Source organism: Diadema antillarum, unplaced genomic scaffold, assembly GCF_040938485.1.
Source record: "Diadema antillarum isolate AM-2024a unplaced genomic scaffold, OU_Dant_1.0 scf00000179, whole genome shotgun sequence".
Classification (NCBI taxonomy): domain Eukaryota; kingdom Metazoa; phylum Echinodermata; class Echinoidea; order Diadematoida; family Diadematidae; genus Diadema; species Diadema antillarum.
Genome location: NW_027271068.1, coordinates 440,851 through 462,266, shown reverse-complemented (window position 1 = coordinate 462,266; position 21,416 = coordinate 440,851). Strand labels below are relative to the sequence as shown.

The following is a 21,416-nucleotide window of genomic DNA, read 5'->3' as shown; positions in this document are numbered from 1 at the left end:
GTCTCTTGTGCTACTTTCTTGCTGTCAGTGTTCTAAACTTCACATTTCTGATAATTTCAAAAGAAATCATGTGTCAAAATCCACAGAATAATATGTGTAACATATGATGGCTCATGTTCTGAACACATATTGATTTCATTCTCCTGTGTTTCTGTGTTGATTTAAAAGAAACGTGTGTGTAATATACTACTACATTAATCTGGATTTCCTTTATTCACAATTGGAAACTCATAACATTTAATAATATAAAACTAACTGAATCAATCACATTTGATCAATGGTAGGCCTGCTGTATAGAATAAGATGAAATCTACTAAGTAAATCTGTCACAGTAATCACAGGAAAAAAAAAATCTTTTTTAAAGGATTTTTTTTTTTGGTAAAAGATTTGAGATTTACATTTTGGATATCACATTCATAGACTATGATTTATGAATCTATTTTTTTTTTTTTTTTGAGTGTTGTACAAAAACATTTTAATGATTATACACATAGAGAATGTACAGTAGAAAATACATGTACATGTAGTTCCCAAACATAGATTGCATGGATAAGTAGGATATAGAGAGGAGGTATGCAGATGATATTGTTATAGAAATTTATACGATTGCACACGTTTTGGTAGATGACAGCCAACATAATTTTTATCATTACACCATTCGTCGCATATTATATATCATACATGTTGCGTTCACCAGCAGGCATGATATTCTGTGAATTTGAATCTGATTTCAGATTTAATTTTTTTTTTCTCAAGTGTGTACACAATTTGCTCTTGTCATGTATCAAAATCACCTCAAAATTTTCATTTTCGATTTTTTTCAAAAAACCTCAATATGATCCCTGGCTCAGATAGTGTTTTTTTTTTTCTTTTTTTTTCAGATTCCCGCCTTAGATGAACCCCACCCCCAGATGTGCATGCTTGCGCAAGCGCAGAATGAGATGCGCACGCGTTGCCAGTTTTGCAGCCATCTTGGCTGCTTATGTTGCACGATACGTTAGTTGTAAGGAAGGACTGATGTGGAAAAACTGCTTCACCAATTGACGAAACAAGCTCCTTCCAGGTACTGTGTCATTTTTAATCTACTATATTGTTATTTATTAGATCCCAATGATATTCACAAATAATCCGTGTATGCTAAGAGTTGTACATTGACATCAAAATGATACTGCATGAGCGGCAACGCAAGATTAGAAGTTGCCGTTCGTTGCCGGTTAGATTTTACTCAAGAAATTGCACAGATTCGTTATAAATATTGCAATTGGTTCATCATTTGGTTATATTGTTATTGTGATAGATGGATCTCAGCGACATGCAGCGAAATAATCGCATCTCTCTGATGAAATAAGCATATATTTTGAAATAAATATAAGTGCCCCTTATTATTGTAGTCCCGCTCGTCGATATTGACGTAGTGCTGATGCGCGTACGCGTGACCGTGCTGTGTTGCAGTGTTGGTCAAACACTCGGCCCAGAACGATTTAATGATTTGCTGATTATCAGGGGCGGATCCAGGAATTCCGAAAAAAATGGGGGGGGGGGGGGGGGGGGGCGTCAAAAACATTTCTGGTGCCAGTTCTGGGTTTTATCGGCTGACAAGCGGGGAAAAATGCTTCACACCACAGGCACAGAGTAGAGACTCCAACCCCAAGGCCAACAAGCACCTTCTGATCTGGAGATTCTCCCGCCCGAAACCCCTAGCAAACGGGAGACTGCAAGTTCATGTGTGCAAAGCGCGAAGTTCCTAGGGTTTTAGATGTTCTCTGGTGCTATCTAAGGGTTATTTTGTCAACATATGATAGCAATAAGTAAGAAATCCTTTCCACCGGGAGACACAGAGCCAGGGTGGGGGAAATCAAATCTCAAACGGGAGAACGGGAGATTTTGCAAAAATGGGCTTTCGGCGGGAGATCTCCCGTCGAAAAAGGGAGAGTTGGAGTCTCTGACACCATTTCAGAGGTCAGTCACCTGGTCACCCCAGTGCTCCAAAAAAGAAAGAAAGAAAAACACTTGAGCGCAATTTTCTGTTGCCATAACGGGCATAATTCATAAATACAATCGACTGACAATATGAATTCTTCAAAAATTAAAGGGGGAGGGGGTCGCCCGGTCGCACCCCCTTTTCTTTTCTTTTCTTTGTATTTCTTTTGTTTTTTAATTTAAAAAAGGGCAAGGGGAGGGTGGGGTGGCGCCCGGGCTGGGGTGCCCCCCCCCCCCCTTTGAGTCCGCTTTAAATATGCCAAGTTATGGCTCATTATGAACATTAGATCCTCCATTGCATTGAATCGGGGTGCAAGAAAAGAAAAGGAAACAAAACAAAACTTTGAATTAAGGTTGCTGACTATACAACTGTATATCGTTGCTGGGGTGACAAGACCTTGTATCTGCACTTTTGGTTAAAATGACGTTTTTGGATTAATGATCAAATAATAATGGGTTAAGTGATGTCCTGTCCAAATCCAAACTGTCTTACTCCAAAAATGAAGCCACCACAGCATGTCTAAGGAAAGGCTATCCCATTCCCCACAGTGCTTTGGCCGCCATGTTTTTTGCTCTCCTGAACATTTGACATTTTGTAGATACGAGGTCTTGTCGCCCAGCGACGATATGTGGATCTAACAACTTGATGCAGATTAATTTAGTACCCGTATATCAAATGAACATATAGACCCTCTATGCATGCATTGCCTAGATACAACTTGTACCAGTATATATTATTTAGGACTTTAGAGTCTAAATCTACCGCGGTTAGGCAATAGACAGACTTTTTCCTACTTAGTCATTGATCATCAATGACTAAGACTTTTTCCTACTTAGTCATTGATCATCAATACCAGTAGGGGAAGTGTGGGAGAGTTGAGCCACTTTTTACATTTAGTGATATTGTTCAATAACTATACACAATTTATGGATTATTCGTTCGCTAGTATATACTACAACTATTCAGGCATAATATGATAGCCCAATAAGACACCTAGCACAAACAACTTGGGGGTGATACTTCAACAAAAATATTTTGCAAAATGGCTCAAGTCTCCCTTGATGTGGTGAGAGTTGAGCCACGGGGTTGGGAGAGTTGAGCCACTATGCTATAGGCCCTACATATCATATTAAGAAGTTCAGGCTTATAAAAGAAATGACTATGGAAACCTATCTAAGGAAAGATGGTGTAATGGTAACAGAGGGGGCGGGGCATCTGTTTGACTTACGGGTCATCGGATGGATAATGTGGATGTTGTTGGGGTCCACCTACGATCACATGATCAGGATTTCTAGATGCATTCTGATTGGATTTGCGTAATAAGTCAACTGTTGGTGTTAGGAAGAAGAAACCGCCTGTAGGGCGTCACCCCTGGCGAGAACACCACATACCTTTCCAATATTCCTCACCTCATCCAATTGCAGACCAGTTTCTTTGACCAAAAAATGACACTCATTGAGCCACTTGAAGGGAGGGTTGAGCCACTTGAGGGCTGAGCCATTGGAATACAGGGTTTAGCCATGGCACAACTCTCCCTCGACACGTTGGCACAACTCTCCCCACAGTCGCCTTTTAAACTAACCCTCAAAACCTATGAAAGTGACCACACTAAACATGTTGAAATTTGCCCTAAGAAACAAATGATATACAGACTATCTGCTAATCAAACTGATTTGCACTTATCCTCTACCATAGGTGTGAGAGAAAACCACATATCTGACAAGTGGACATTCACTTTTGGTGACCAAAAATGGTTTTTCTTTGACTATTTTGTCATGCTTCGTCCAATGTCGCTGCCTCATACACTGGTATATAATTAATCATAGGCATGAACAAGAAATGGCAGCAGCTGACTGCTATCAGTCACTATGAAGATGTGAGGTGGCCTGGATCAACTCTCCCAGTGGCTCAACTCTCCCACACTTCCCCTACATCAAATATATATATATTTTTTTTTAATTCACCACCATTATTGTATCATTCGAAAGGGATCAAGAAACAGCTTAATTAGCAGTAGATATAAAAGAATGTAGAATTTTTTAATTGACTGTTAGACTGTCTTTTATTATTCAATATAATTAGTATTATTGTTTTTATTTATTTATTTTTATTTTTTACACTGGACCCTCTATTGTCATATTTGCAACCTTGACGGTGCTGTCATGAACCCTGACCTGATGACTCCAAATTACACAATAAAGAATCAAATGATTAAAATATGAATGTATTAATTATACTTTCAGCCCTGGCCTGAGAAGATACCATAATGAATATGAACTGTGTCACAACCAAACTGATACGAGATATGAAACTCGTCACACTGAAGACGAGTTAGGTGATACGCTTGGGGTCATCAGATGTCGGTCATCCGTGATCGACAAAGAAAAGAATGTAATACAGAACCTTGAAGTTCTAATGAGATACTTAGTTGAACTTTTTTGGGCCTACATTATTCAGATCACATTTGTTTTTCTGTCACACAAACTAAGTGGAAATTCTGTGCGTGTGCGACTAAGTCGATTTACGGACTTTTTGAGTACTTACAGTGCATAAACTTAGACCCCGTTTACGGTGCGGGGCTGGGCCGAGCCGCGGCCGAGCTGCAATCAAGGACAACCTCAATTGCGAGGCCGAGCCCCGCAATTTAGTCCGTTTACACTGCCGGGCTCGGCCGCGCTTTTGATTCGAACCTTTCAATATTTTGTCGTAGTGGCGCTCTACCCTTTTAAACAAACGCAATTTGGTATTGTCTGGTTTTCAGATCCTTTGCCAACTGAATTCCGTGGCGACGAAGTCGCCGTTCGGGCAAAGGCCTTTGTCGAAGGAGAAAATCCTTTGCAGGACAAAACCACCTTAAACTATACTAGTTTTCGACGTTGAAGTAGTTAATATCCTGAATAGCGAAATAGTACAGGCGAGGGTTTGGAAGCCAGACTAAAATTGGCCGCGCATTTAGCCCAGTTTGCGCTTACACTGAGAAAAAGGCCGGGCGCGACCGCGGCTCGGCCGCGGCCGAGACCACCTCCAGAGCGTGGCCTAATGCGAGGCCAATTTTGGCCCCGCATTTGGCCTTTTGCGCGTTTACACCGAACGCGGCCGAGCCTCGCACTGTAAACGGGGTCCAAGTGATCCTCGGCACGTACAAATAAAACATGACAATTAAGTGTTTATAACCATCCTGGCTTTAACAGTGGCCTTTTAAAACATGACCTTTGACCATTATTTACATAACCAATATGACTCCCTCTAATCTTGCTATCACAATGATCAGTTCAGAGAGCTCTTACAACTATATACAAGCCTGTGAGATTTACCAGCAGTAAAACCAATGAAGCCTCCGATACAAAACAGGGGATATAGAGCAAGTGAGTCTGTTTACATGAGAATGTGATTTATCCTGGACGAAAGTGATACCTCAATTAAAGAGAAAAGGGCAAAACATCACCTTTAACCATGTAACTATAGGTCTCCTCCAACTAAGAGTACACTTTGAACGTAAGCTTATACGTGAATGATAATTTATGACGATCTCACGTGATCGACACACATTCAAAGGGGACAGTTAGAAGTGGAAGGAGTGCTTAATCGTGTCATTAATTCCTAATCAATGACACCACTACTTTAGGCATATCATAATTTCTCATCTAAAATCAATGGCCTATAGGACTCATGCACCATTACTTGTATCGTGCATAAACTTTGTTTTTTAAGCTTTGAGTGAAACGTGTCATAACATAATTCTGTAATTCCATCAGCAGTGATCGATATAATAAAGAAGAAAGATATATCACCGTATTGAACGCTTAGAACCTAACGGGGGGGGGGGGGGGGGGGGGTATTATAGCATGATACTCGGTTCTTTACTGCCCAGATGCCAACAACACCCATCACCCACGGCTACGCATAGAGAAACAGCCATGGCGAAAATAAAACTTTGCTTTCTCGTAGGCAGAATGACACAGAACCCCGTCAAACACACTTTTATTGGCAGGGATGGGCATGAAAAAGTGTATTACTAATACTAAACAGCGTATGCATTCCATTCATGTGGCGCGAGATACCTCTATAGCAACATAAAGCCTGTCTTCAACTCCGTTGGTCGAACAATGGCAACCTGAAATTTCAAAGAGATGAGCGAGACGCTATATACACCTGGCCCAGAGTTAATTTATTCAGTTCTCATTCCTACTTTAAGTTGGGTTATGCTATTGTAATCATTCCCATCTGCAGTATAACAAAACCAAAGTGAGGGAAAAGGGGAGAGAAAAACGAGAGGTGGCAAAAGGAAAACTGCATGCACAACTGCAATCCATGTCATTGCGTGTGACAGGTGAAGCAAATGTATTAGTTGTTATAGCAGTGGTTTATGAGCATAAACTGGCAAATAGACAGACAATGTCAAATATAAAAACCATCAATTTAATGTCAGAGAAGATGGTAAACAAGATGCATTGAAACTGTAACTAAATCGCTGCTCTTCTACTCGATCACGGAACGTCTAACTCTATATTCAACAAAAAACAAATGTTAGGGGAAAGAAACAAATTTAGATATAACATTCTTAAATTAAAAACAAGAAAAAAAAATGTCCACGTCAGGATTAAAAAAAAAACGCCGCACGAACATGCATTATATTCTAGATGGGAATACGGTCTTGATGCAAAGGTCCAATGATTGTCTCATTACTTTAAAAGCAATCTATGGTTCCCTTACCATCACCAGTACCACACCACAATGACGTCTCTAAAATCAATGGTAGCACATTTATCATTGCATCATGCATTAACTCCCTTTGCCTAAACTACCAGTGGAACGTGTCATATTATATTGCGTATTTCGATCAGTAGTGATTGACTTTAAAGAAGAAAGATGATGCAAAAAATTGAACGCTTACCACATTGCTTATAGGGCTATTCCAGTTTGGTACTGATCTGTTCTATTCTCCCAGATGCCAGCAACATAATATCACCTATGGCTAACTAGTGAAACAGCCATGACGAAAATAAACGACAGAGAACCCCGTCATAATCACTACACTTGGAAAGGTGTTGCCCGAAATTCCTCATTATGAAGCAATATCAAGTCACTTCCTTCCCTGCCTGTCTTTAACTCCGTTATTTGGTCAAACAATAACCTGGAATTCCAAAGAGATAAGCGAGACGCCATGCACCTGGACTAGAGTTAATTAATTCAGTTCCCATTCATGTTAGTTATGTAAACGAACACGTTCCTAAATATCCTGCTACAGTATAACAAGAACAAATGAAGAGAAAAGGAAAGAGAAAACGAATCGTGGCAAGCGGGACACTGTAACAAGGGGAAATTTACAACATTAAGTGTGACAAAATTATTGAAGCAAACCCAATCTCCAAACTCCAATACAAAGCAAGCGAAATAGAGCAGCCGTGTTCACGGGTTACGTACACTTGATAAAATAATACGATAAATGACATCGGAGTAAAGCTGAACTGCCGAAAAAAAAAGAGAGAAAAAAAAAGAAGAAAGAACGGATAAAAGTCCTGCGGGGGTCGAACCTCTCGCCTTCCGGTATGGCGTTATGAAGAACCAGCGCGCTAACAGATTATGCCACATTGCTGTCCTGAAGATCGAGTGCAAAACTTAAATGTAAATACTATTGTGACAGTGTCGACTTGTGATGGCGCTATTCAATTTCTCACAAGTGGCAGCGTGGATTCGATCAATATACAGTTGCAAAGAAAAATTGGGAATCGTTCCGTACAGATTGCATTCTCATTTTCAGTTTTAAATTGCAAAATTGTCAACCTGATGAGGAGATTTGAAAACATAAAATGCATGATTACTAAAGCTTATTGTCTAAACTACAACATATTTATGTTTCAGAGGAAATGGAGCAAAATCAGATGAGGTAAAGGTGCTTAAACGTTGTCAAGTCAATGCATGGTTTAAAAAAAAAAATCACCTCCCATAGACATAACACGTAAACTTGTCTGATTTTGAGTCTTTACCTTTAATCACAATTTCTAGTGTGATGACGTCATCATATTTCAAAACCATCACATGGACTTGAAAGGCAAATGTTCAAACTGCAACATATCTGAATTTGGGATAATATTGAGCTTAAACAACAGAGATACGAGCAAATGAATGTCAGAAACAGTACCTCAAAAAAATCAATTCCACTTTTTTCATCTAAAATGACGATATGATGACGTCATCGCGTTTTCCTGGCAATATTGATACCAGGAATGTTATTTACAATTCATATACTTTTGTAATATGCAATAGAAATATAGGGTCAACGGACGATTTAAAGAGCCATGGCGAAATAAACAAAGACATGTTTTTTCACTATATTTGCAGAAAGACGCGCACGTGGAATTTCAACTTTGACGCCAGTGCATTCCTTTGTTATAGGTCGAAATCGATCGGAAATCAATGGATATTGTTACTCAAAGTATCAGGAATCCAAATCAGTCAAAAAAATTGCATTTTCATGTTGCTTACGGGCTCTGCGCGCGGAATTGCGCGGACGGACGCGCACGCGAGAAAATGTTTGAAACGCTTAAAATTGTCTGAAACTTCGAGATTTCCCATTGGGAAGTCGTTTTGAGCCTTTTAAAATTTTGACGCGCGCTTACGCGCGCGTAATGATGACCTGTGTAACTAGCGTTAAAAAGTAAGATAGAGCGTGACCTGAACTTCATGTCCACCGAAAATGATACAGAAATGACATCTAGTTATGAAGTTATGATCGATCATGTGACAAGGTCCGAAAATCACAAAATGGCGCCTAGATGACGTCATAGATATGTTACTGTCATGAAAACCTTATTGTGGCTAGATTTTGTCATGAGACATGTTGACTGAAAATGTCATGTTATTTCGTTATGTCATTCTTGAGATATTGACGACACAAAATTGTCCAGAAAGAAAGAAGAATAAAAAAAAATAAAGAGAGATTTTGACAATCACAATAGGTGATACGCTGATAGCGTATCACCTAATTAGATTCAATCTCTTAATCTTGGATATACCAAGTCTAGGCAATTATATTGCATGTTGTCTTTCAATTTCAGTCTATTTCAGGATGGCAGATGATGAAGGCAGCCAAGTTGTGGCGGCAATTATGCAACTGGACAGTTCGGCCAAACCACAGCCAGTAGAGACCAAAGTTTTGAGTGAGGCCAATGAAGAGGCCACTCCAATGCCTGCAGCAGTGCAGCCAGTGGAAAACCAGGCCGGAGAAACAGAGGCTGGAACCTCAAATGGTGATGCAGCAGATCTAACAGCGTCTGTGAGAGTCTCGGAGATTGAAGAGCTTGGAGATGGTGAGAATATCAACGTAGATGGAGAGGTGCCTGAGGTCCTTAATGAGGAAGTAGAGTCTGTCTTGAAAACCATTCAGATCTTTGAGTTTAGTGGCGATGACCTGGTGCAAAAGGACCACATCGAGTTCCACGAGTTAGGCGGAGGAACAGACGAGGAAGAGGATCTGGCATCCCTCAGTGAAAGTGACCTCACAGATGATTTTGACGAGGATATGCCATATCGCTGTAAGTTCTGCAAGAAAGCCTTTGGCTACAAGAGCAACCTGGTGCGGCACGAAAAGACTCACTCAAATGAAAAGCCGTATGTCTGCATGCATTGCGGAAAAGCATTTGCGCTGCAGTCATACTTGGTACAACATGAGCGTGTGCATCAGACAAACAAGGACAAGCCCTTCATCTGTTACCAGTGTGGAAAGTGCTACAGCGATCGATGGATGCTGCGGAAGCACGAGCAGTCGCATGCTGACTCAACTCAAGATGAACCGGGTGTATACAAGTGCAACTTTTGTGACCGCACATTTGAGCGAATCCGAAATGTCAGGCGCCATGAGAGAGTTCATAAGGGACAGACGGAGAGTAACACGTACAAGTGCAAGGTGTGCTCGAAGGAGTTTGCCACACTTAGCAACTTTAAGCGACACCAGAGCACTCATTCAGAGGAGAAACCATATACTTGCACGCGGTGTAATAAGTCGTTCACACTGATGCACTATCTCAAGCAGCACTTCAAAACGCACATTGACGACAAGGACAAGGTGAAACATATGTGCTCATTCTGTGGCAAAGTTTTCAGCGAAAACTGGTATCTGCGCAAGCACGAACAGACACATATGGATGACCCTGAATTCAAGTGCAAGTTCTGTAACAAGGTTTTCTCATGCATCAGTAACTTCAAGCGGCATGCCCGTGTCCACTCGGGTGAGAAACCGTTTGTCTGTCAATACTGTGGACGGGCCTTCTCTGAAAGTGGCACTCTCCGTCGGCACGAGAGAACTCACACCGGGAACAAGCCGTTTGTTTGCCAGTATTGTGGCCGTGGCTTTACGGTCAGCCATGCCATGAAGCGGCACGAGCGCACACACTTCGAGGAGAAGCCATACCGCTGCCAGATATGCGATCGCTCGTACACGGACAACAGCGCACTCCAGCGGCACGAGAGGACGCACCAGGATGAAAGGAAAGAGACCTTGGTGACAACGACAGCCCTCCAAGACCCCAGTGACATACTTCCGATCACTCAGGTTGTCCGTATTGTCCAAATGTCCAGCGGTCAAGAGGGGCAGGAACAGTCGTCAGGACAGGCAACACAGATACCAGAATACCAGGTCATTGAGCAAGTCTACCAAACAGCCCCTGGGGGCATTGTGCCCATCTCAGTACAGACAGTCTATGATGCAGGAGTTACAAATTATCTTCCCGCCCAATGAAATACATTAAATGAAATATAATGGTAGTCGTATAGCCCTCATTTTTCAATTCATTCTTCACTTGCAGGTACATTGTATATAAATTCTTCCGATGGCTTTTGCTTCTTTGAAGAAGTTTGTGTGGTTCAAATAGGCCTATAACACATGCACTTTAGGAAAATGGGGAAATTTAATTCAAATATAATATGATATATCCCAGACCACCCAATGGTCTTGTGAACTCTCAGTGTATGTTCCCCCTCCCCCCTTTTTTTTGTTGGAGCAAATTTGAGTTGGCTGGCCCGCACATTAACAACATGAGTGCAACCTGAAACTCCATTTGATATTTTTTTTAGTGGTTTTGATGTGATTCTTTTTTTTTTTGTGGATGTAAACATGATCCATACTGAAAAATTTGATTTATGTGCATGATTTTTTTTTTTTTTTTTTTTTTTTTTTTTTTTTGCATTTGACTGAGTAGGAGGAATTTTGCATGATTTTAATTCCCAGAAATCAAGTCATTTTATAGTGGTACATATTACAAGCAAAAATATTTGCATGCTTTTATTTGTGCGGTAGCTTCTGGTTGTGCTCAATGCACAGAAATTTCAATACCATGACAATTTCCACTTTTACAGTACTTAGTCTGCAGTGCTCAGTGCTCATTCATTATCAATGCTGTCCTTTTTGTATCAACACATCAGAAGCATGCACATCTTCTTTGATTAACTGATACTTGATGGGAGTGGTGTGCATTTCTTTTGTTTGTTTCTCTTTCTCTTTTATATCAGACTCACCATTGTCTTATGCATGTACTGAAGTGAAAAAAAAAAAGATTAAAGAGAACTACAGCCATGTATCTTTGGGTATTTTGACATCACTGGTTGTCATTTTGTAGATGGAATGAACAAATTGGATGTATGAATTGTAATACCTACATGGCTTGATATGAATGTATTATTAAATGCTTTAACATCACATCATAAAAAAACATACAAATTCTATTCATATGCCAAGTATTCTTGTACCATCATATCTCCCAATTTCTTCTCTCCCCCCCCCCCCCTTCATGCGGTGGGTTTAAAAACAGGGATATTGACCAGGAACTCGCTGCTCATTAAAAGTTAATAGCAGAGCAATCATGTTTGGTCTTTTTTTTTTCAAAAGGTTTGTACTGCATTTAATTAATGCTGGTTCTAGATGGGCAGAATAGTTGTTGCATGCGTGCCTTGTTCACTTTGCTCAGAGGAATTTGGTTTAAAGGGACAGTTTCCATTGACGTGTGATACCTTGGTAGTATTTGAATAAAATAGTGCTTTATTTAAATGAAATAGTACAAACTTGCTACACGTAGTACTGTATTTGAATTTAATTTTACTTGAAATTGACGGCATCCCCAGCATTATTTTTTTCAAAATACTTCCACATACACGGAGTGTATGAGGTGGTATAGGAATTGTGAAGCAGTTGAAGTCGAATTTGATGGACATTATGGCATTGAGGTGTAGATGTGGAGACCTGACTTTTGTATTTGCCATGGTAACCACAATTTTACCAAACCCTTGTGAAATGTATTACTTCCACAGCATCCAGACAATCAAGGTCAAATTTAGTTCATTTGTATGTACAATCTATAGGTGTAGATGTGCGAGACACCATTGTCTTGGTGTCATAAATAAGCAAGACTATAGCAACTACACATCTTTGTATCAAACTGATGGTGTGTATCAAACCCTGGTTCAATTCTTTTTCATAGGAGTCTGAGCTGCTGGAGCAAGGGTATTAATCACCTTCATTGATAATTCTGTTGGTTGTTGTTGTTTTTTTTTTTTTGGGGGGGGGGGGGGGCGGGGGGAGGTTCATTTTTTTTTCTTCTTATGTTCATGAAACAAATAAAGTCAAAGCTACTTTATTATCAAGTGTTTGAGTGAAACTTCACAGAGAGCATAGAGTAGACATATTGTCAGTAAGTCTTGCTATGTGACAGCTGAACAAAATCTTGCAGTAGTTGTTCTGGGCCCTGTTTTATGAAGAGTTAAAATTGATTATAATGTTGATTTCAACTGTAAGTCTATGGCAGTCTGTGTGGTAAGGAAATTTAAAATCCATTTATCTTTTGATAAAACATGGCCCTGACCATATAACTGGGATATTTGTTGTGTGGCTGTCCTTTTCTTGTTTGTACAGCACTTATTTCTTGAATTGTTAATTAAAAGAAAAGAAAAAGAAAAGCGTTCATGGTCTTAGAGTATTTTGACAACACTTTATCAATGAACGAGCAGTTGGAATTAGAAACCAAACAATTACATTTTGTTCTTTAGAAACATGTCATTAAACCTCACTGAATGTGTTAGATCTCTGACATAGCATTATTTGTTTTTCTGAAAAATAATGCAAAACAAGTGAACAAATCTGGTGATAGGCAATCTTTTGTTTGTTTGTATTGTTTGTTGTTGTTTTTGCACACCGGTTCTTTTGAGTAGAAAATTCTTAGAAGTTTTCTTACTATACCTTAGATATTAAAGTGACAAAGGTTTTTTGTTGCTCATGTGATATAGAGCATTCATACAGATATGAGGCTATTGTTTGAATTTGATCATAAAAGAGTAATTTTCCTTCAGGTAGAATCTTCTTTAAATTGTTGGCTGTCTTCAAAATGATCAGATGTCACTTTGAGTTAATGAAGCAATGCTCTGGAGAGACAGGAATGTCCTTTACCAGGAGTAGTGAAGTCACATGGATAGTGATGTAATATATTCATTCATTTGCTTGATTTTATTTATTGGGTATGAGCTTCAAATTCAGAGATACACATAATACACCACTAAATTCGTGTATCAATAAAACACATAGAGATCAATGATTTTTCACTTGAGGTCTATTTTTCTGTGTTGATCCATCTCAGTTGAAGAGCTTGAGGATAAACAATGAGTCCTAGAATTGTTGATGATGTTGTCCACTGTAGTAATTTAGAGGAATGCCATTCAAGATTGAATGTTTACACCCTAAAGGGATGGTATAGTATTGGTTCAGGTGAGGATTCAGCTTTTATCTTTTGGCGAGACATACCTTGAAACAACTTTATGAAATGTTATAGAGTCATACAATTCTGAGAGAAATTCAAATTTTGTTTGATGAAAATCAGATTTGAAATGCCTGAGATGTCAAAAAAAAAGTGTTCCTAATGAGGATTGCTTTATTTTGGATATCTCAGCCATTTCAATGTCAAATGGTTTTCAAGATAAAATGGTTATGGTGTGCTGCTGCTGATGTTTCAGTGTTATATTAAAATCATAATAAAAGTGATGATGATGTTAAGGGCTATGGTGCCAGAAGTTTAAAATGTAACCTGGAAACAATAGTGTACCAGGGAAAATCGGGACATAGAAGTAACTTTCACAGACTCAGATTATAATGATGCTGGATTGACCACCGCACTATCACTACTACATTAATGGAATAAAAATATTTTCAGTTTTAGAATGTTAGTTGTCATATACAGTATATAGCATTATTCAGAATATTAATCATTTAAAAGCCAATTTCAACAATGATATGTGTACAGTTGTAATTACTGTTATAATATATGAAAAGTTTGAATGCCCCCCCCCCCAAAAAAAAAAAGAAGATGAATGCCAAAGTGTGTGTTTTTTTTTTAAAGAAGGCCATCATCAAACAGAAAAAATCACATCTTTTTTAATGATACTGCAACTGTGACACAAATATTTTTGGAGATATTAATATTTTATTACACTTTTGACTTTTTTCTCTTTTTTTCAGTAGCTTCAGATATCTCAAGTTGATAATAATGTGTTGATCGGTTTTTGCTTAAACAAAACAAAACAAAAAATGTCACTGTCGCTCAAGAATGACACGAACAGAGAGAGGACGAGACATCATAAATTTACGTGGAGCACACGGAAGAATGTACCATTGTGAGACAGAAGAGGGCAGTCTTACAAACACTTGCAATTTAACTTGAGCATCTTGCAGTCTTGTCACTTTGAAAACGAGTGAAGTGCGTGCCCCATCTGAGAGAGAAAGAAGGGAGGGAGAGAAGGTCTTAGGAAGGTTTGTCAAAATGAACGAATTACGAACTTGCTGATATCGAAATGAGAGTTTTACTCACACCGTATAGAGATATCTCTATGATGGCACACACAGTCAGGAAGATACCGATCGACATATTGCACACCTGCAAATTCACGCGACCAGCAGTGGTGTCATGTACACCAAATTAGTTATAAAAGCAATAAATAACAATGATGAGAAGGATCAATGAATGGATATGGGCCCTGCTAAAAGAGAAATCATGTGAAAATCATGGTGGACTGTTTGCTCATAGATCAGTGTTTAAAAAAATAAATAATGTATTCATTTCGTGTCCAACCGATCATTCGAACGAATTTTACGTGCCGTTAACTTTAAACATTCCTATACCTCTAATTCTTTTCATTATGCTGATCATGCTGACGGTCCTAATTATTATTGAATTGCCTTTGATGACAGTCCCGGATATAAAGGCTTGCACCAAGTGAAGACTTTGTTCGCAAAAACCGATAAGTCCATTTTTGAAGATTTCGAAGTACAGTCTCTGTCATAAAGTACAAAATAATACCTTTAAATGATATATTGGTCACTACATATAAAGATACATTTTTCAAGTTATGGTCAAAAGAAAAAAAAATTCTTATCATTCTCTTTATTTTTCTTGACCTTTCATCGCAAATATCTCCATTTGGCAAATATGGACTTATCGGTTTTTGCGAACAAACTCTTCAAGTATTACGTCATTTAAGTCTAAGCGGAAATCGTTTCTGTGAAAAAATTAAGGAAAAATAAAAATCTGCCCCAAGAATAAATGGACTTAAAAAGAAAGAGACAGATATTCCCTATAGACTGATACAAAAATGACAAAAATCGAAAAAGAAATAAGGAAGATATGACATTTTGAAATTTCAAATTTTTCCGGAAAACATTTCTTGACCATCAGTCCTTTCAAATGAGCGAGTTGATAATGTCAAACCCTCACAATTTTCCATGTAGGGCCTGTGATATAAATTATATGAAATTCTGAAAAAAAAAATTTAACTAATACAAGTAAAACCATTTTACCATATACGGAGATGTATCAGAGTTAACATTTGGTCTTTTTATTTTGGGTTGTTCTAAGACAAGTTTTATACAATACAACTGAAATATGAGATTTTTGTCATTTCTGTATAAGAAATAAATAAGAAATTGTGAGAGCATGACATCGTCAACTTGCTGATTTGCATACTAATAAGAACTGGTCAAGAAAAGTTTTCCGAAAAAATATGAAATTTTAAAATGTCATATTTTTCTTTATTTCTTCTCCATTTCTTTTTGTCATTTTTGTATCGTTCTGTAGGGAATATTTTTTTTTTCACTTTCTTTGGAAATGTATTTATTTTTGGAGTGCATTTCCTCTTTAAATTCCTGTATACCGCGGGTCTTCAGGAAACAACTGTATCAGCCTTAAAATTTGCAGTCATCCAAACCTTTTTACTTTATTACTTTGATTCACACACGTCGTCCAACGCAAGTCTTGATGCAATCCAGAGCTTGAATTTATAGTTTTGTGAGAGGATATGTTACTTTTCGTACAATTTCCTTTCCCAGCCCAAAATGGACCTCTTCAAACTCAACGTGACTCCTTCTCATACAATAGCACCCTTACCCTTTCCTTGCTGTAAGAAGGCGACCTTGATAACGGCTTTGGTGTTTATAAGTTTTGTTCACAATTTGTTGCATGTCCCTGTATACGTTTCTCTGCCCGTGCATCCAGGGAGGTTACCTTATTATCATATTTTTAGGGGAATGCATATTACAAGCTCTCCTTTTTAGCTTCCCCTCCATTTTCAATTAACATTTCCAACATTTTTCAGAAAATATCATGCATCTATATAGGCTCCACAATTCGTTGTGAGTTAAAACTCGATATAGTTCTGTAGAATATGTTTCTTGTTGTATGCTTATTATTCTTTGTTGAAATGAAAATAAATAAAGGAAAGGCAGTCTTGCATTTCCGCACAGAACATAACATGCGGTGAGGGGAGGGGGGAGGGGGCACCCCCGTCCCCCCCACACATTGGGCTCTCTAATAGGCCCTATTGAAAAACAACGAAGTTGGAGAAAAAAAAAACTGTAATAAAAAAAGAACAACACGGGATGCCGCTCCGAGGTTTAAGTCCTTAAAGAGAAAATCTACCGTTAAAATTAATCAACTTCAAAAGAAAGAGAAAAATATTCCCTAATTTTAATGTACGGAACAATACAAAATGACAAAAATCAGATAAGAGATAAGGAAGGTTATGACATTTTTTTTAAAAACACTTGCTGACCAGTCCTTATGAATATTCAAATAAGCGAGTCGATGATGTCATACCCTCTCAATTTATCATGTAGGCCCCCTATGTTATGATTGTACATGAAATTCGGAAAAGTGTTATTTCTAGCAAGTAAAGCATGTTTCCATACAAATACAGAATGTCAGTGTTAACATTTATTCGTTTTTATTTTGGGTGATGGCTTTTTAGGCAATTTTTATATCTATACAGCTGAAATATGAGATTTTTGTCATTTCTGTATATAAAGTGCAAAAAGAAATCGTGAGAGAATGAATTTGCCAACTTGTTGATATGAATATTCTGGTCAAGAAATGTTTTCCGAAAAAATGTGAAATTTCAATGTGTCACATCTTCCTTATTTCTTATCCGATATTTGTCGTTTTTTATCATTCTGTAAGGAATATTTTTTTCTACCTTTTGAAGTTCATTTATGCCTAATTTGGGGGTGGATTTCCTCTTTAAGAGAGCCGGGGGGGGGGGGGCGGACAGGCAAAATAGGACTCATTACGATGACAAAATGTTGTTAATGCCCATTAGAAATTACATCATATACATTATGATTATAGATGCCCGGGTTATCAAGAGTCCTGCTGGGGAAGACAGAAATGACAGAAACAGACAGAAGTAAGGATAGATCACGGAGCAGGGGCGGATCCAGGAATTTCGTTTAGAGGGGGCGCCTTTACAAAATTAGAGAGGATGCACCTCCCCCTTTTAATAGTTCTTTAAAAATAAAGAGGGAATCCGCCACTGCGGAGGAAAGAGTCATTCATAACGATTGTCAGAGAACTTCAGGGGGGTGTTTCATCAATGTTTGTCAGCGCTGACAGTTTCAGCAAAATTCTTGGTTTTGATAGGATGAGATGCTCTGGTCACTGATTGTTACTATGGTGATTGTCGGCGCTGACAACTTTTAGCGCTGACAAACGTTGATGAACAAGACACGTTAGGGAGTATGGGAGAAAGGGAGAAGAATCAGAAGAGAGAAATAAATCAAGCCGAGAACAACGGGAAGCCCAGACGATATTCATAATTTCACATTATGATGGGGGTATGATATCGACAGCTCCATATTAGGTTTGTTGAATTTATTGTAGCCTCGGGGAAGAGAAACCCAATACACAATGTACCCTGAAAACCCCAAAACAATTATACGGATAATGACATTGAGGCTCACATAGGCCTATTACAGATTAATGCAGCAATGTAATTCCTTTCCCGCCTGCTCAACAAGTTCACCTCTCCTTTCGAGCTTTCTTCTTTTGTTCTGCTTCCTTCAGCCCACATAGCACTCATGCAATCTTATGGTGAATTAAGCTGCCATGTCACCGACCTTGTTCATTGTGATTTAAACATTTTGAAAAACGTTCTATTCCGGTCTTCCTCTTAAACTTTGTAGGCTTACCCAGTATACAATTAGCAAGTTATATGGGCCTATAATAGTTGTTCAAAGAATAGGCCTATGGAAATGTAACAATGAATTGTTTAAGTCTGAAAATCATCTCGTAGGTCACCGTGAAAGCGGAGTGTGGGGATCAGGGGGCATTTCATGAAGCTTTTTGTCAGATATTTTGTCTGACAAATTGTTAAAAGCTACTGAAATCCTTGCATCTGATTGGCTTAGAGCAAATTTGTCCGACGAAGAAATTTGCTCTCAGCCCCCCCCCCCCCCCCCCCCCCCCCCCCGGCCACGCCACAGAACACCCAATAAAGCCAATCGCATGATGCAATACATCCGATCCTCGATTGCCGTATTCAATGCATGATGCAAGATCACGCCCCTGGATGGAGAAAGAAAAAGGAGGAAAAAATAGATAAAGAAAGAAAAAAAAATCGAACCACAAACGTGCAAACACGTGGTAGTAATTCATCACATTGTAGACATGAACATTTCAATGTCTGTTGAATCTACTGACTCTTTTCGGTAGAGAAGGAAATTGATTCTGCACGAGCAATATTCGATATGCTTCGATTATGTAGCTCTCGTCAGCTGTTTTCGGAAAAACGCAAGAGTTTCAGGAGTGAGCTGAAATTTAGTGTAGACCCTATTTAAATTGTAACTTTTTCCTTCGTTTATTTTCGGTTCAATCGATTATCTATCGGGTCATTGATCGTGCAGTTATGCAGGATAGAAATTTGTTTTGGTTTTAGCCAATTTTCCCGAAATACTACAGATACGAATTTACACGAGTGCCTCGCGCTCGGAAATCTCTCAATCTGCGTTTAGTGTCGGCTGCTATCTAGTGTGTTCACACTTCACGTGCTACAAGGTGTGACGGGAAATGTCCAGTGGCCTTTATCGTAGTAAAGCTCGTTGCTGAGTACACTCTCTTCCAGCGTGTAAACACGGCTAGGCACAGCAAGACGTGTTTTGTGAGCGCTTCCGTTCCCGGGATCCCGTACTCCGTGCGCTGTACCTCCTTGGTATCTAGACGTCTGTGCTGCTGCTAGCTGCTACGTACATCACATACACAGACATCCCTGCATCCAAATATCAACCGGCTAACCAAGGGATGTGGATGCAGTGAGCTTCATGCTGAAAAGATCAAGAAGCACCCCTTCAATCTAATTTGTGTATACACCTGTGATGCTTTCCTGCCCTTTCTGACCGTAAGTATTAGATAATGAGGGATACCGAGAACGCTTGATGCATTTTCATAGGTCTAGTTTTAGACTTCACACGGACACAGACTCGCTTCGCGGCCCCGTGCCGGGCAGCAGCATTTGACCCGGCCCCGTGTGTCGGGGTAGGCGATGCAATAGGTGCCTAGTGCCCGAGCACACAGAGCAGCTGTCATGCTCCGATGACCCGTGGCCGTGCGTCGTGGTCGTGCTTGATGCGTGACACCCTCGTTGCGAGAACCTGACTCAATCGACATGCTTGGCCGGGGCCTGAGACTCCCTTGAGCTATGTTTTTGTTTGTTTGTTTGTTTGTTTGTTTGTTCCTTTTTTTAAAGATAACGGTAACACCAAGGAATTGCAATGCTGTGTGTCGTCTATACTAAAACGCTGTTACACAGCCCAGTCAGTTGCTGTAAAAAAGCTCTGCACGGCGTCTGCCTGGTCGGGCTATGTACACTTGTCTGTATGATGTTTCGTCAAGACTAAAGAGTCTTTTCAGGAGCCGACTGCACTGACCGGTTAAGCCAAAACAGGGTTTTGTAGTAGGATGTTAATAAATCGTAGATAATAAATCCTTCTACTCACCATTTGTTTTTTCCATATTAAACACAAGAAGATACTCTGCACTTCGGAGCTGAGCCTGGACTCTGGAGTCGATGATGTTGCAGGAATTGGTCCTCCAATTGGAAGTTCAGTTTATTGCATTTCTCCCGTTTAGCAAATAGGGTCTACACAAGATTAAAAAACGCGACACAAAATATGATTCCAGTAAATATTAAAGGTGAATTAGCACAATGGTGAATGCTCTACTGGACTGCGAAATTAGAGATGGAAAGAGAGATAGATAGATTGAGAAGGAGAGAGGGAAGTTCGCGAGTCCAATGTTTGATGATGAGGTTTGGCAAGTTAACAATACTAATTTACAACTTGACATTTCTGTGCTATCACATCAAAAGCTGGTCAAGAGGTGTAACGTTAGTGAGCGTGAAAAGTGGAATTTTTTGAATGAGTAGTGTTACAGGCGTGTGAAACTTCTACAAGATGTGGAGCGAAGGAAGAAGGGGATTGGTTGGAAAGGGTGTCCATCTTGCGTTGCCATGGTGACTTGAGGTGAAGTTACATTTGCGAGAAATTTTGGATAGATATAGATCTAGGTGTGTATGAGTGCTTGCTATACAGTGGGCCTGAGTGGTCGTAAAATTGTGCTTATAAATCTAAATATTACATTGTAGTGTGACCATGAGCGGATATGGTCGGAGAGTGGACGAAAACAATTCTTAGTAAAGTGAGAAAATGAGAGTATGACTCATTGTGCTGCTACAGGGTGTTGGACATCAGTTCATTATTCCTGACAATCCAGGAAGGGTTTAGGGGCCAAAGAAGTTTGAAATTATGATGTAGGTGTCCTCTCCTCTCCACTGAAGTCATAATACTGCAAATAGTCATCATCATACATATTGTACATAGGCCTAGGGGATATGTAGTCTGAGACACACCAGTGGGGTCGTAGATTTAACATTAGATTTACTGTAACATATTACATTGTTAGATCCCCCCCCCCCCCCCCCCCCCCCCGTATAACTGGTATTTCTTATCAATGCAAGCTGCCATTGACCACAACACCATCAAAAATTCCACCACCTGCTACTTGTATATTATACTATGAGAAACCTAGATCAAATGCTTTTGCACACGGTCAAACCTTGGTGCGGATGCCGATTGATA

The 21,416-nt window shown here is 39.3% G+C and overlaps 2 protein-coding genes across 2 annotated transcripts in view; both read left to right on the top strand.

The window, feature by feature from the left end:
• Positions 1-996: 996 nt before the first annotated feature.
• On the top strand, positions 997-10,876 carry LOC139722981 (uncharacterized). The gene is made up of 2 exons (XM_071634260.1): positions 997-1,063; positions 9,040-10,876. The coding sequence occupies exon 2, from the start codon at positions 9,051-9,053 to the stop codon at positions 10,716-10,718; it is 1,668 nt and encodes a 555-aa protein (XP_071490361.1). The 5' UTR covers positions 997-1,063; positions 9,040-9,050; the 3' UTR covers positions 10,719-10,876.
• Positions 10,877-19,501: 8,625 nt separating this feature from the next.
• LOC139722991 (carbamoyl-phosphate synthase [ammonia], mitochondrial-like) overlaps positions 19,502-21,416 on the top strand; it is an 88,303-nt gene continuing 86,388 nt past the window's right edge. Inside the window, exon 1 of the mRNA XM_071634269.1 lies at positions 19,502-19,678. The gene's annotated coding sequence lies outside the window, so the exon portion shown is untranslated. The remainder of the gene's footprint in view (positions 19,679-21,416) is intronic.

What these genes read in the sequence shown, in the direction of transcription:
- LOC139722981 (XM_071634260.1), top strand. Translation starts at nt 9,051, where the DNA reads ATGGCAGATGATGAAGGCAGCCAAGTTGTGGCGGCAATTATGCAACTG.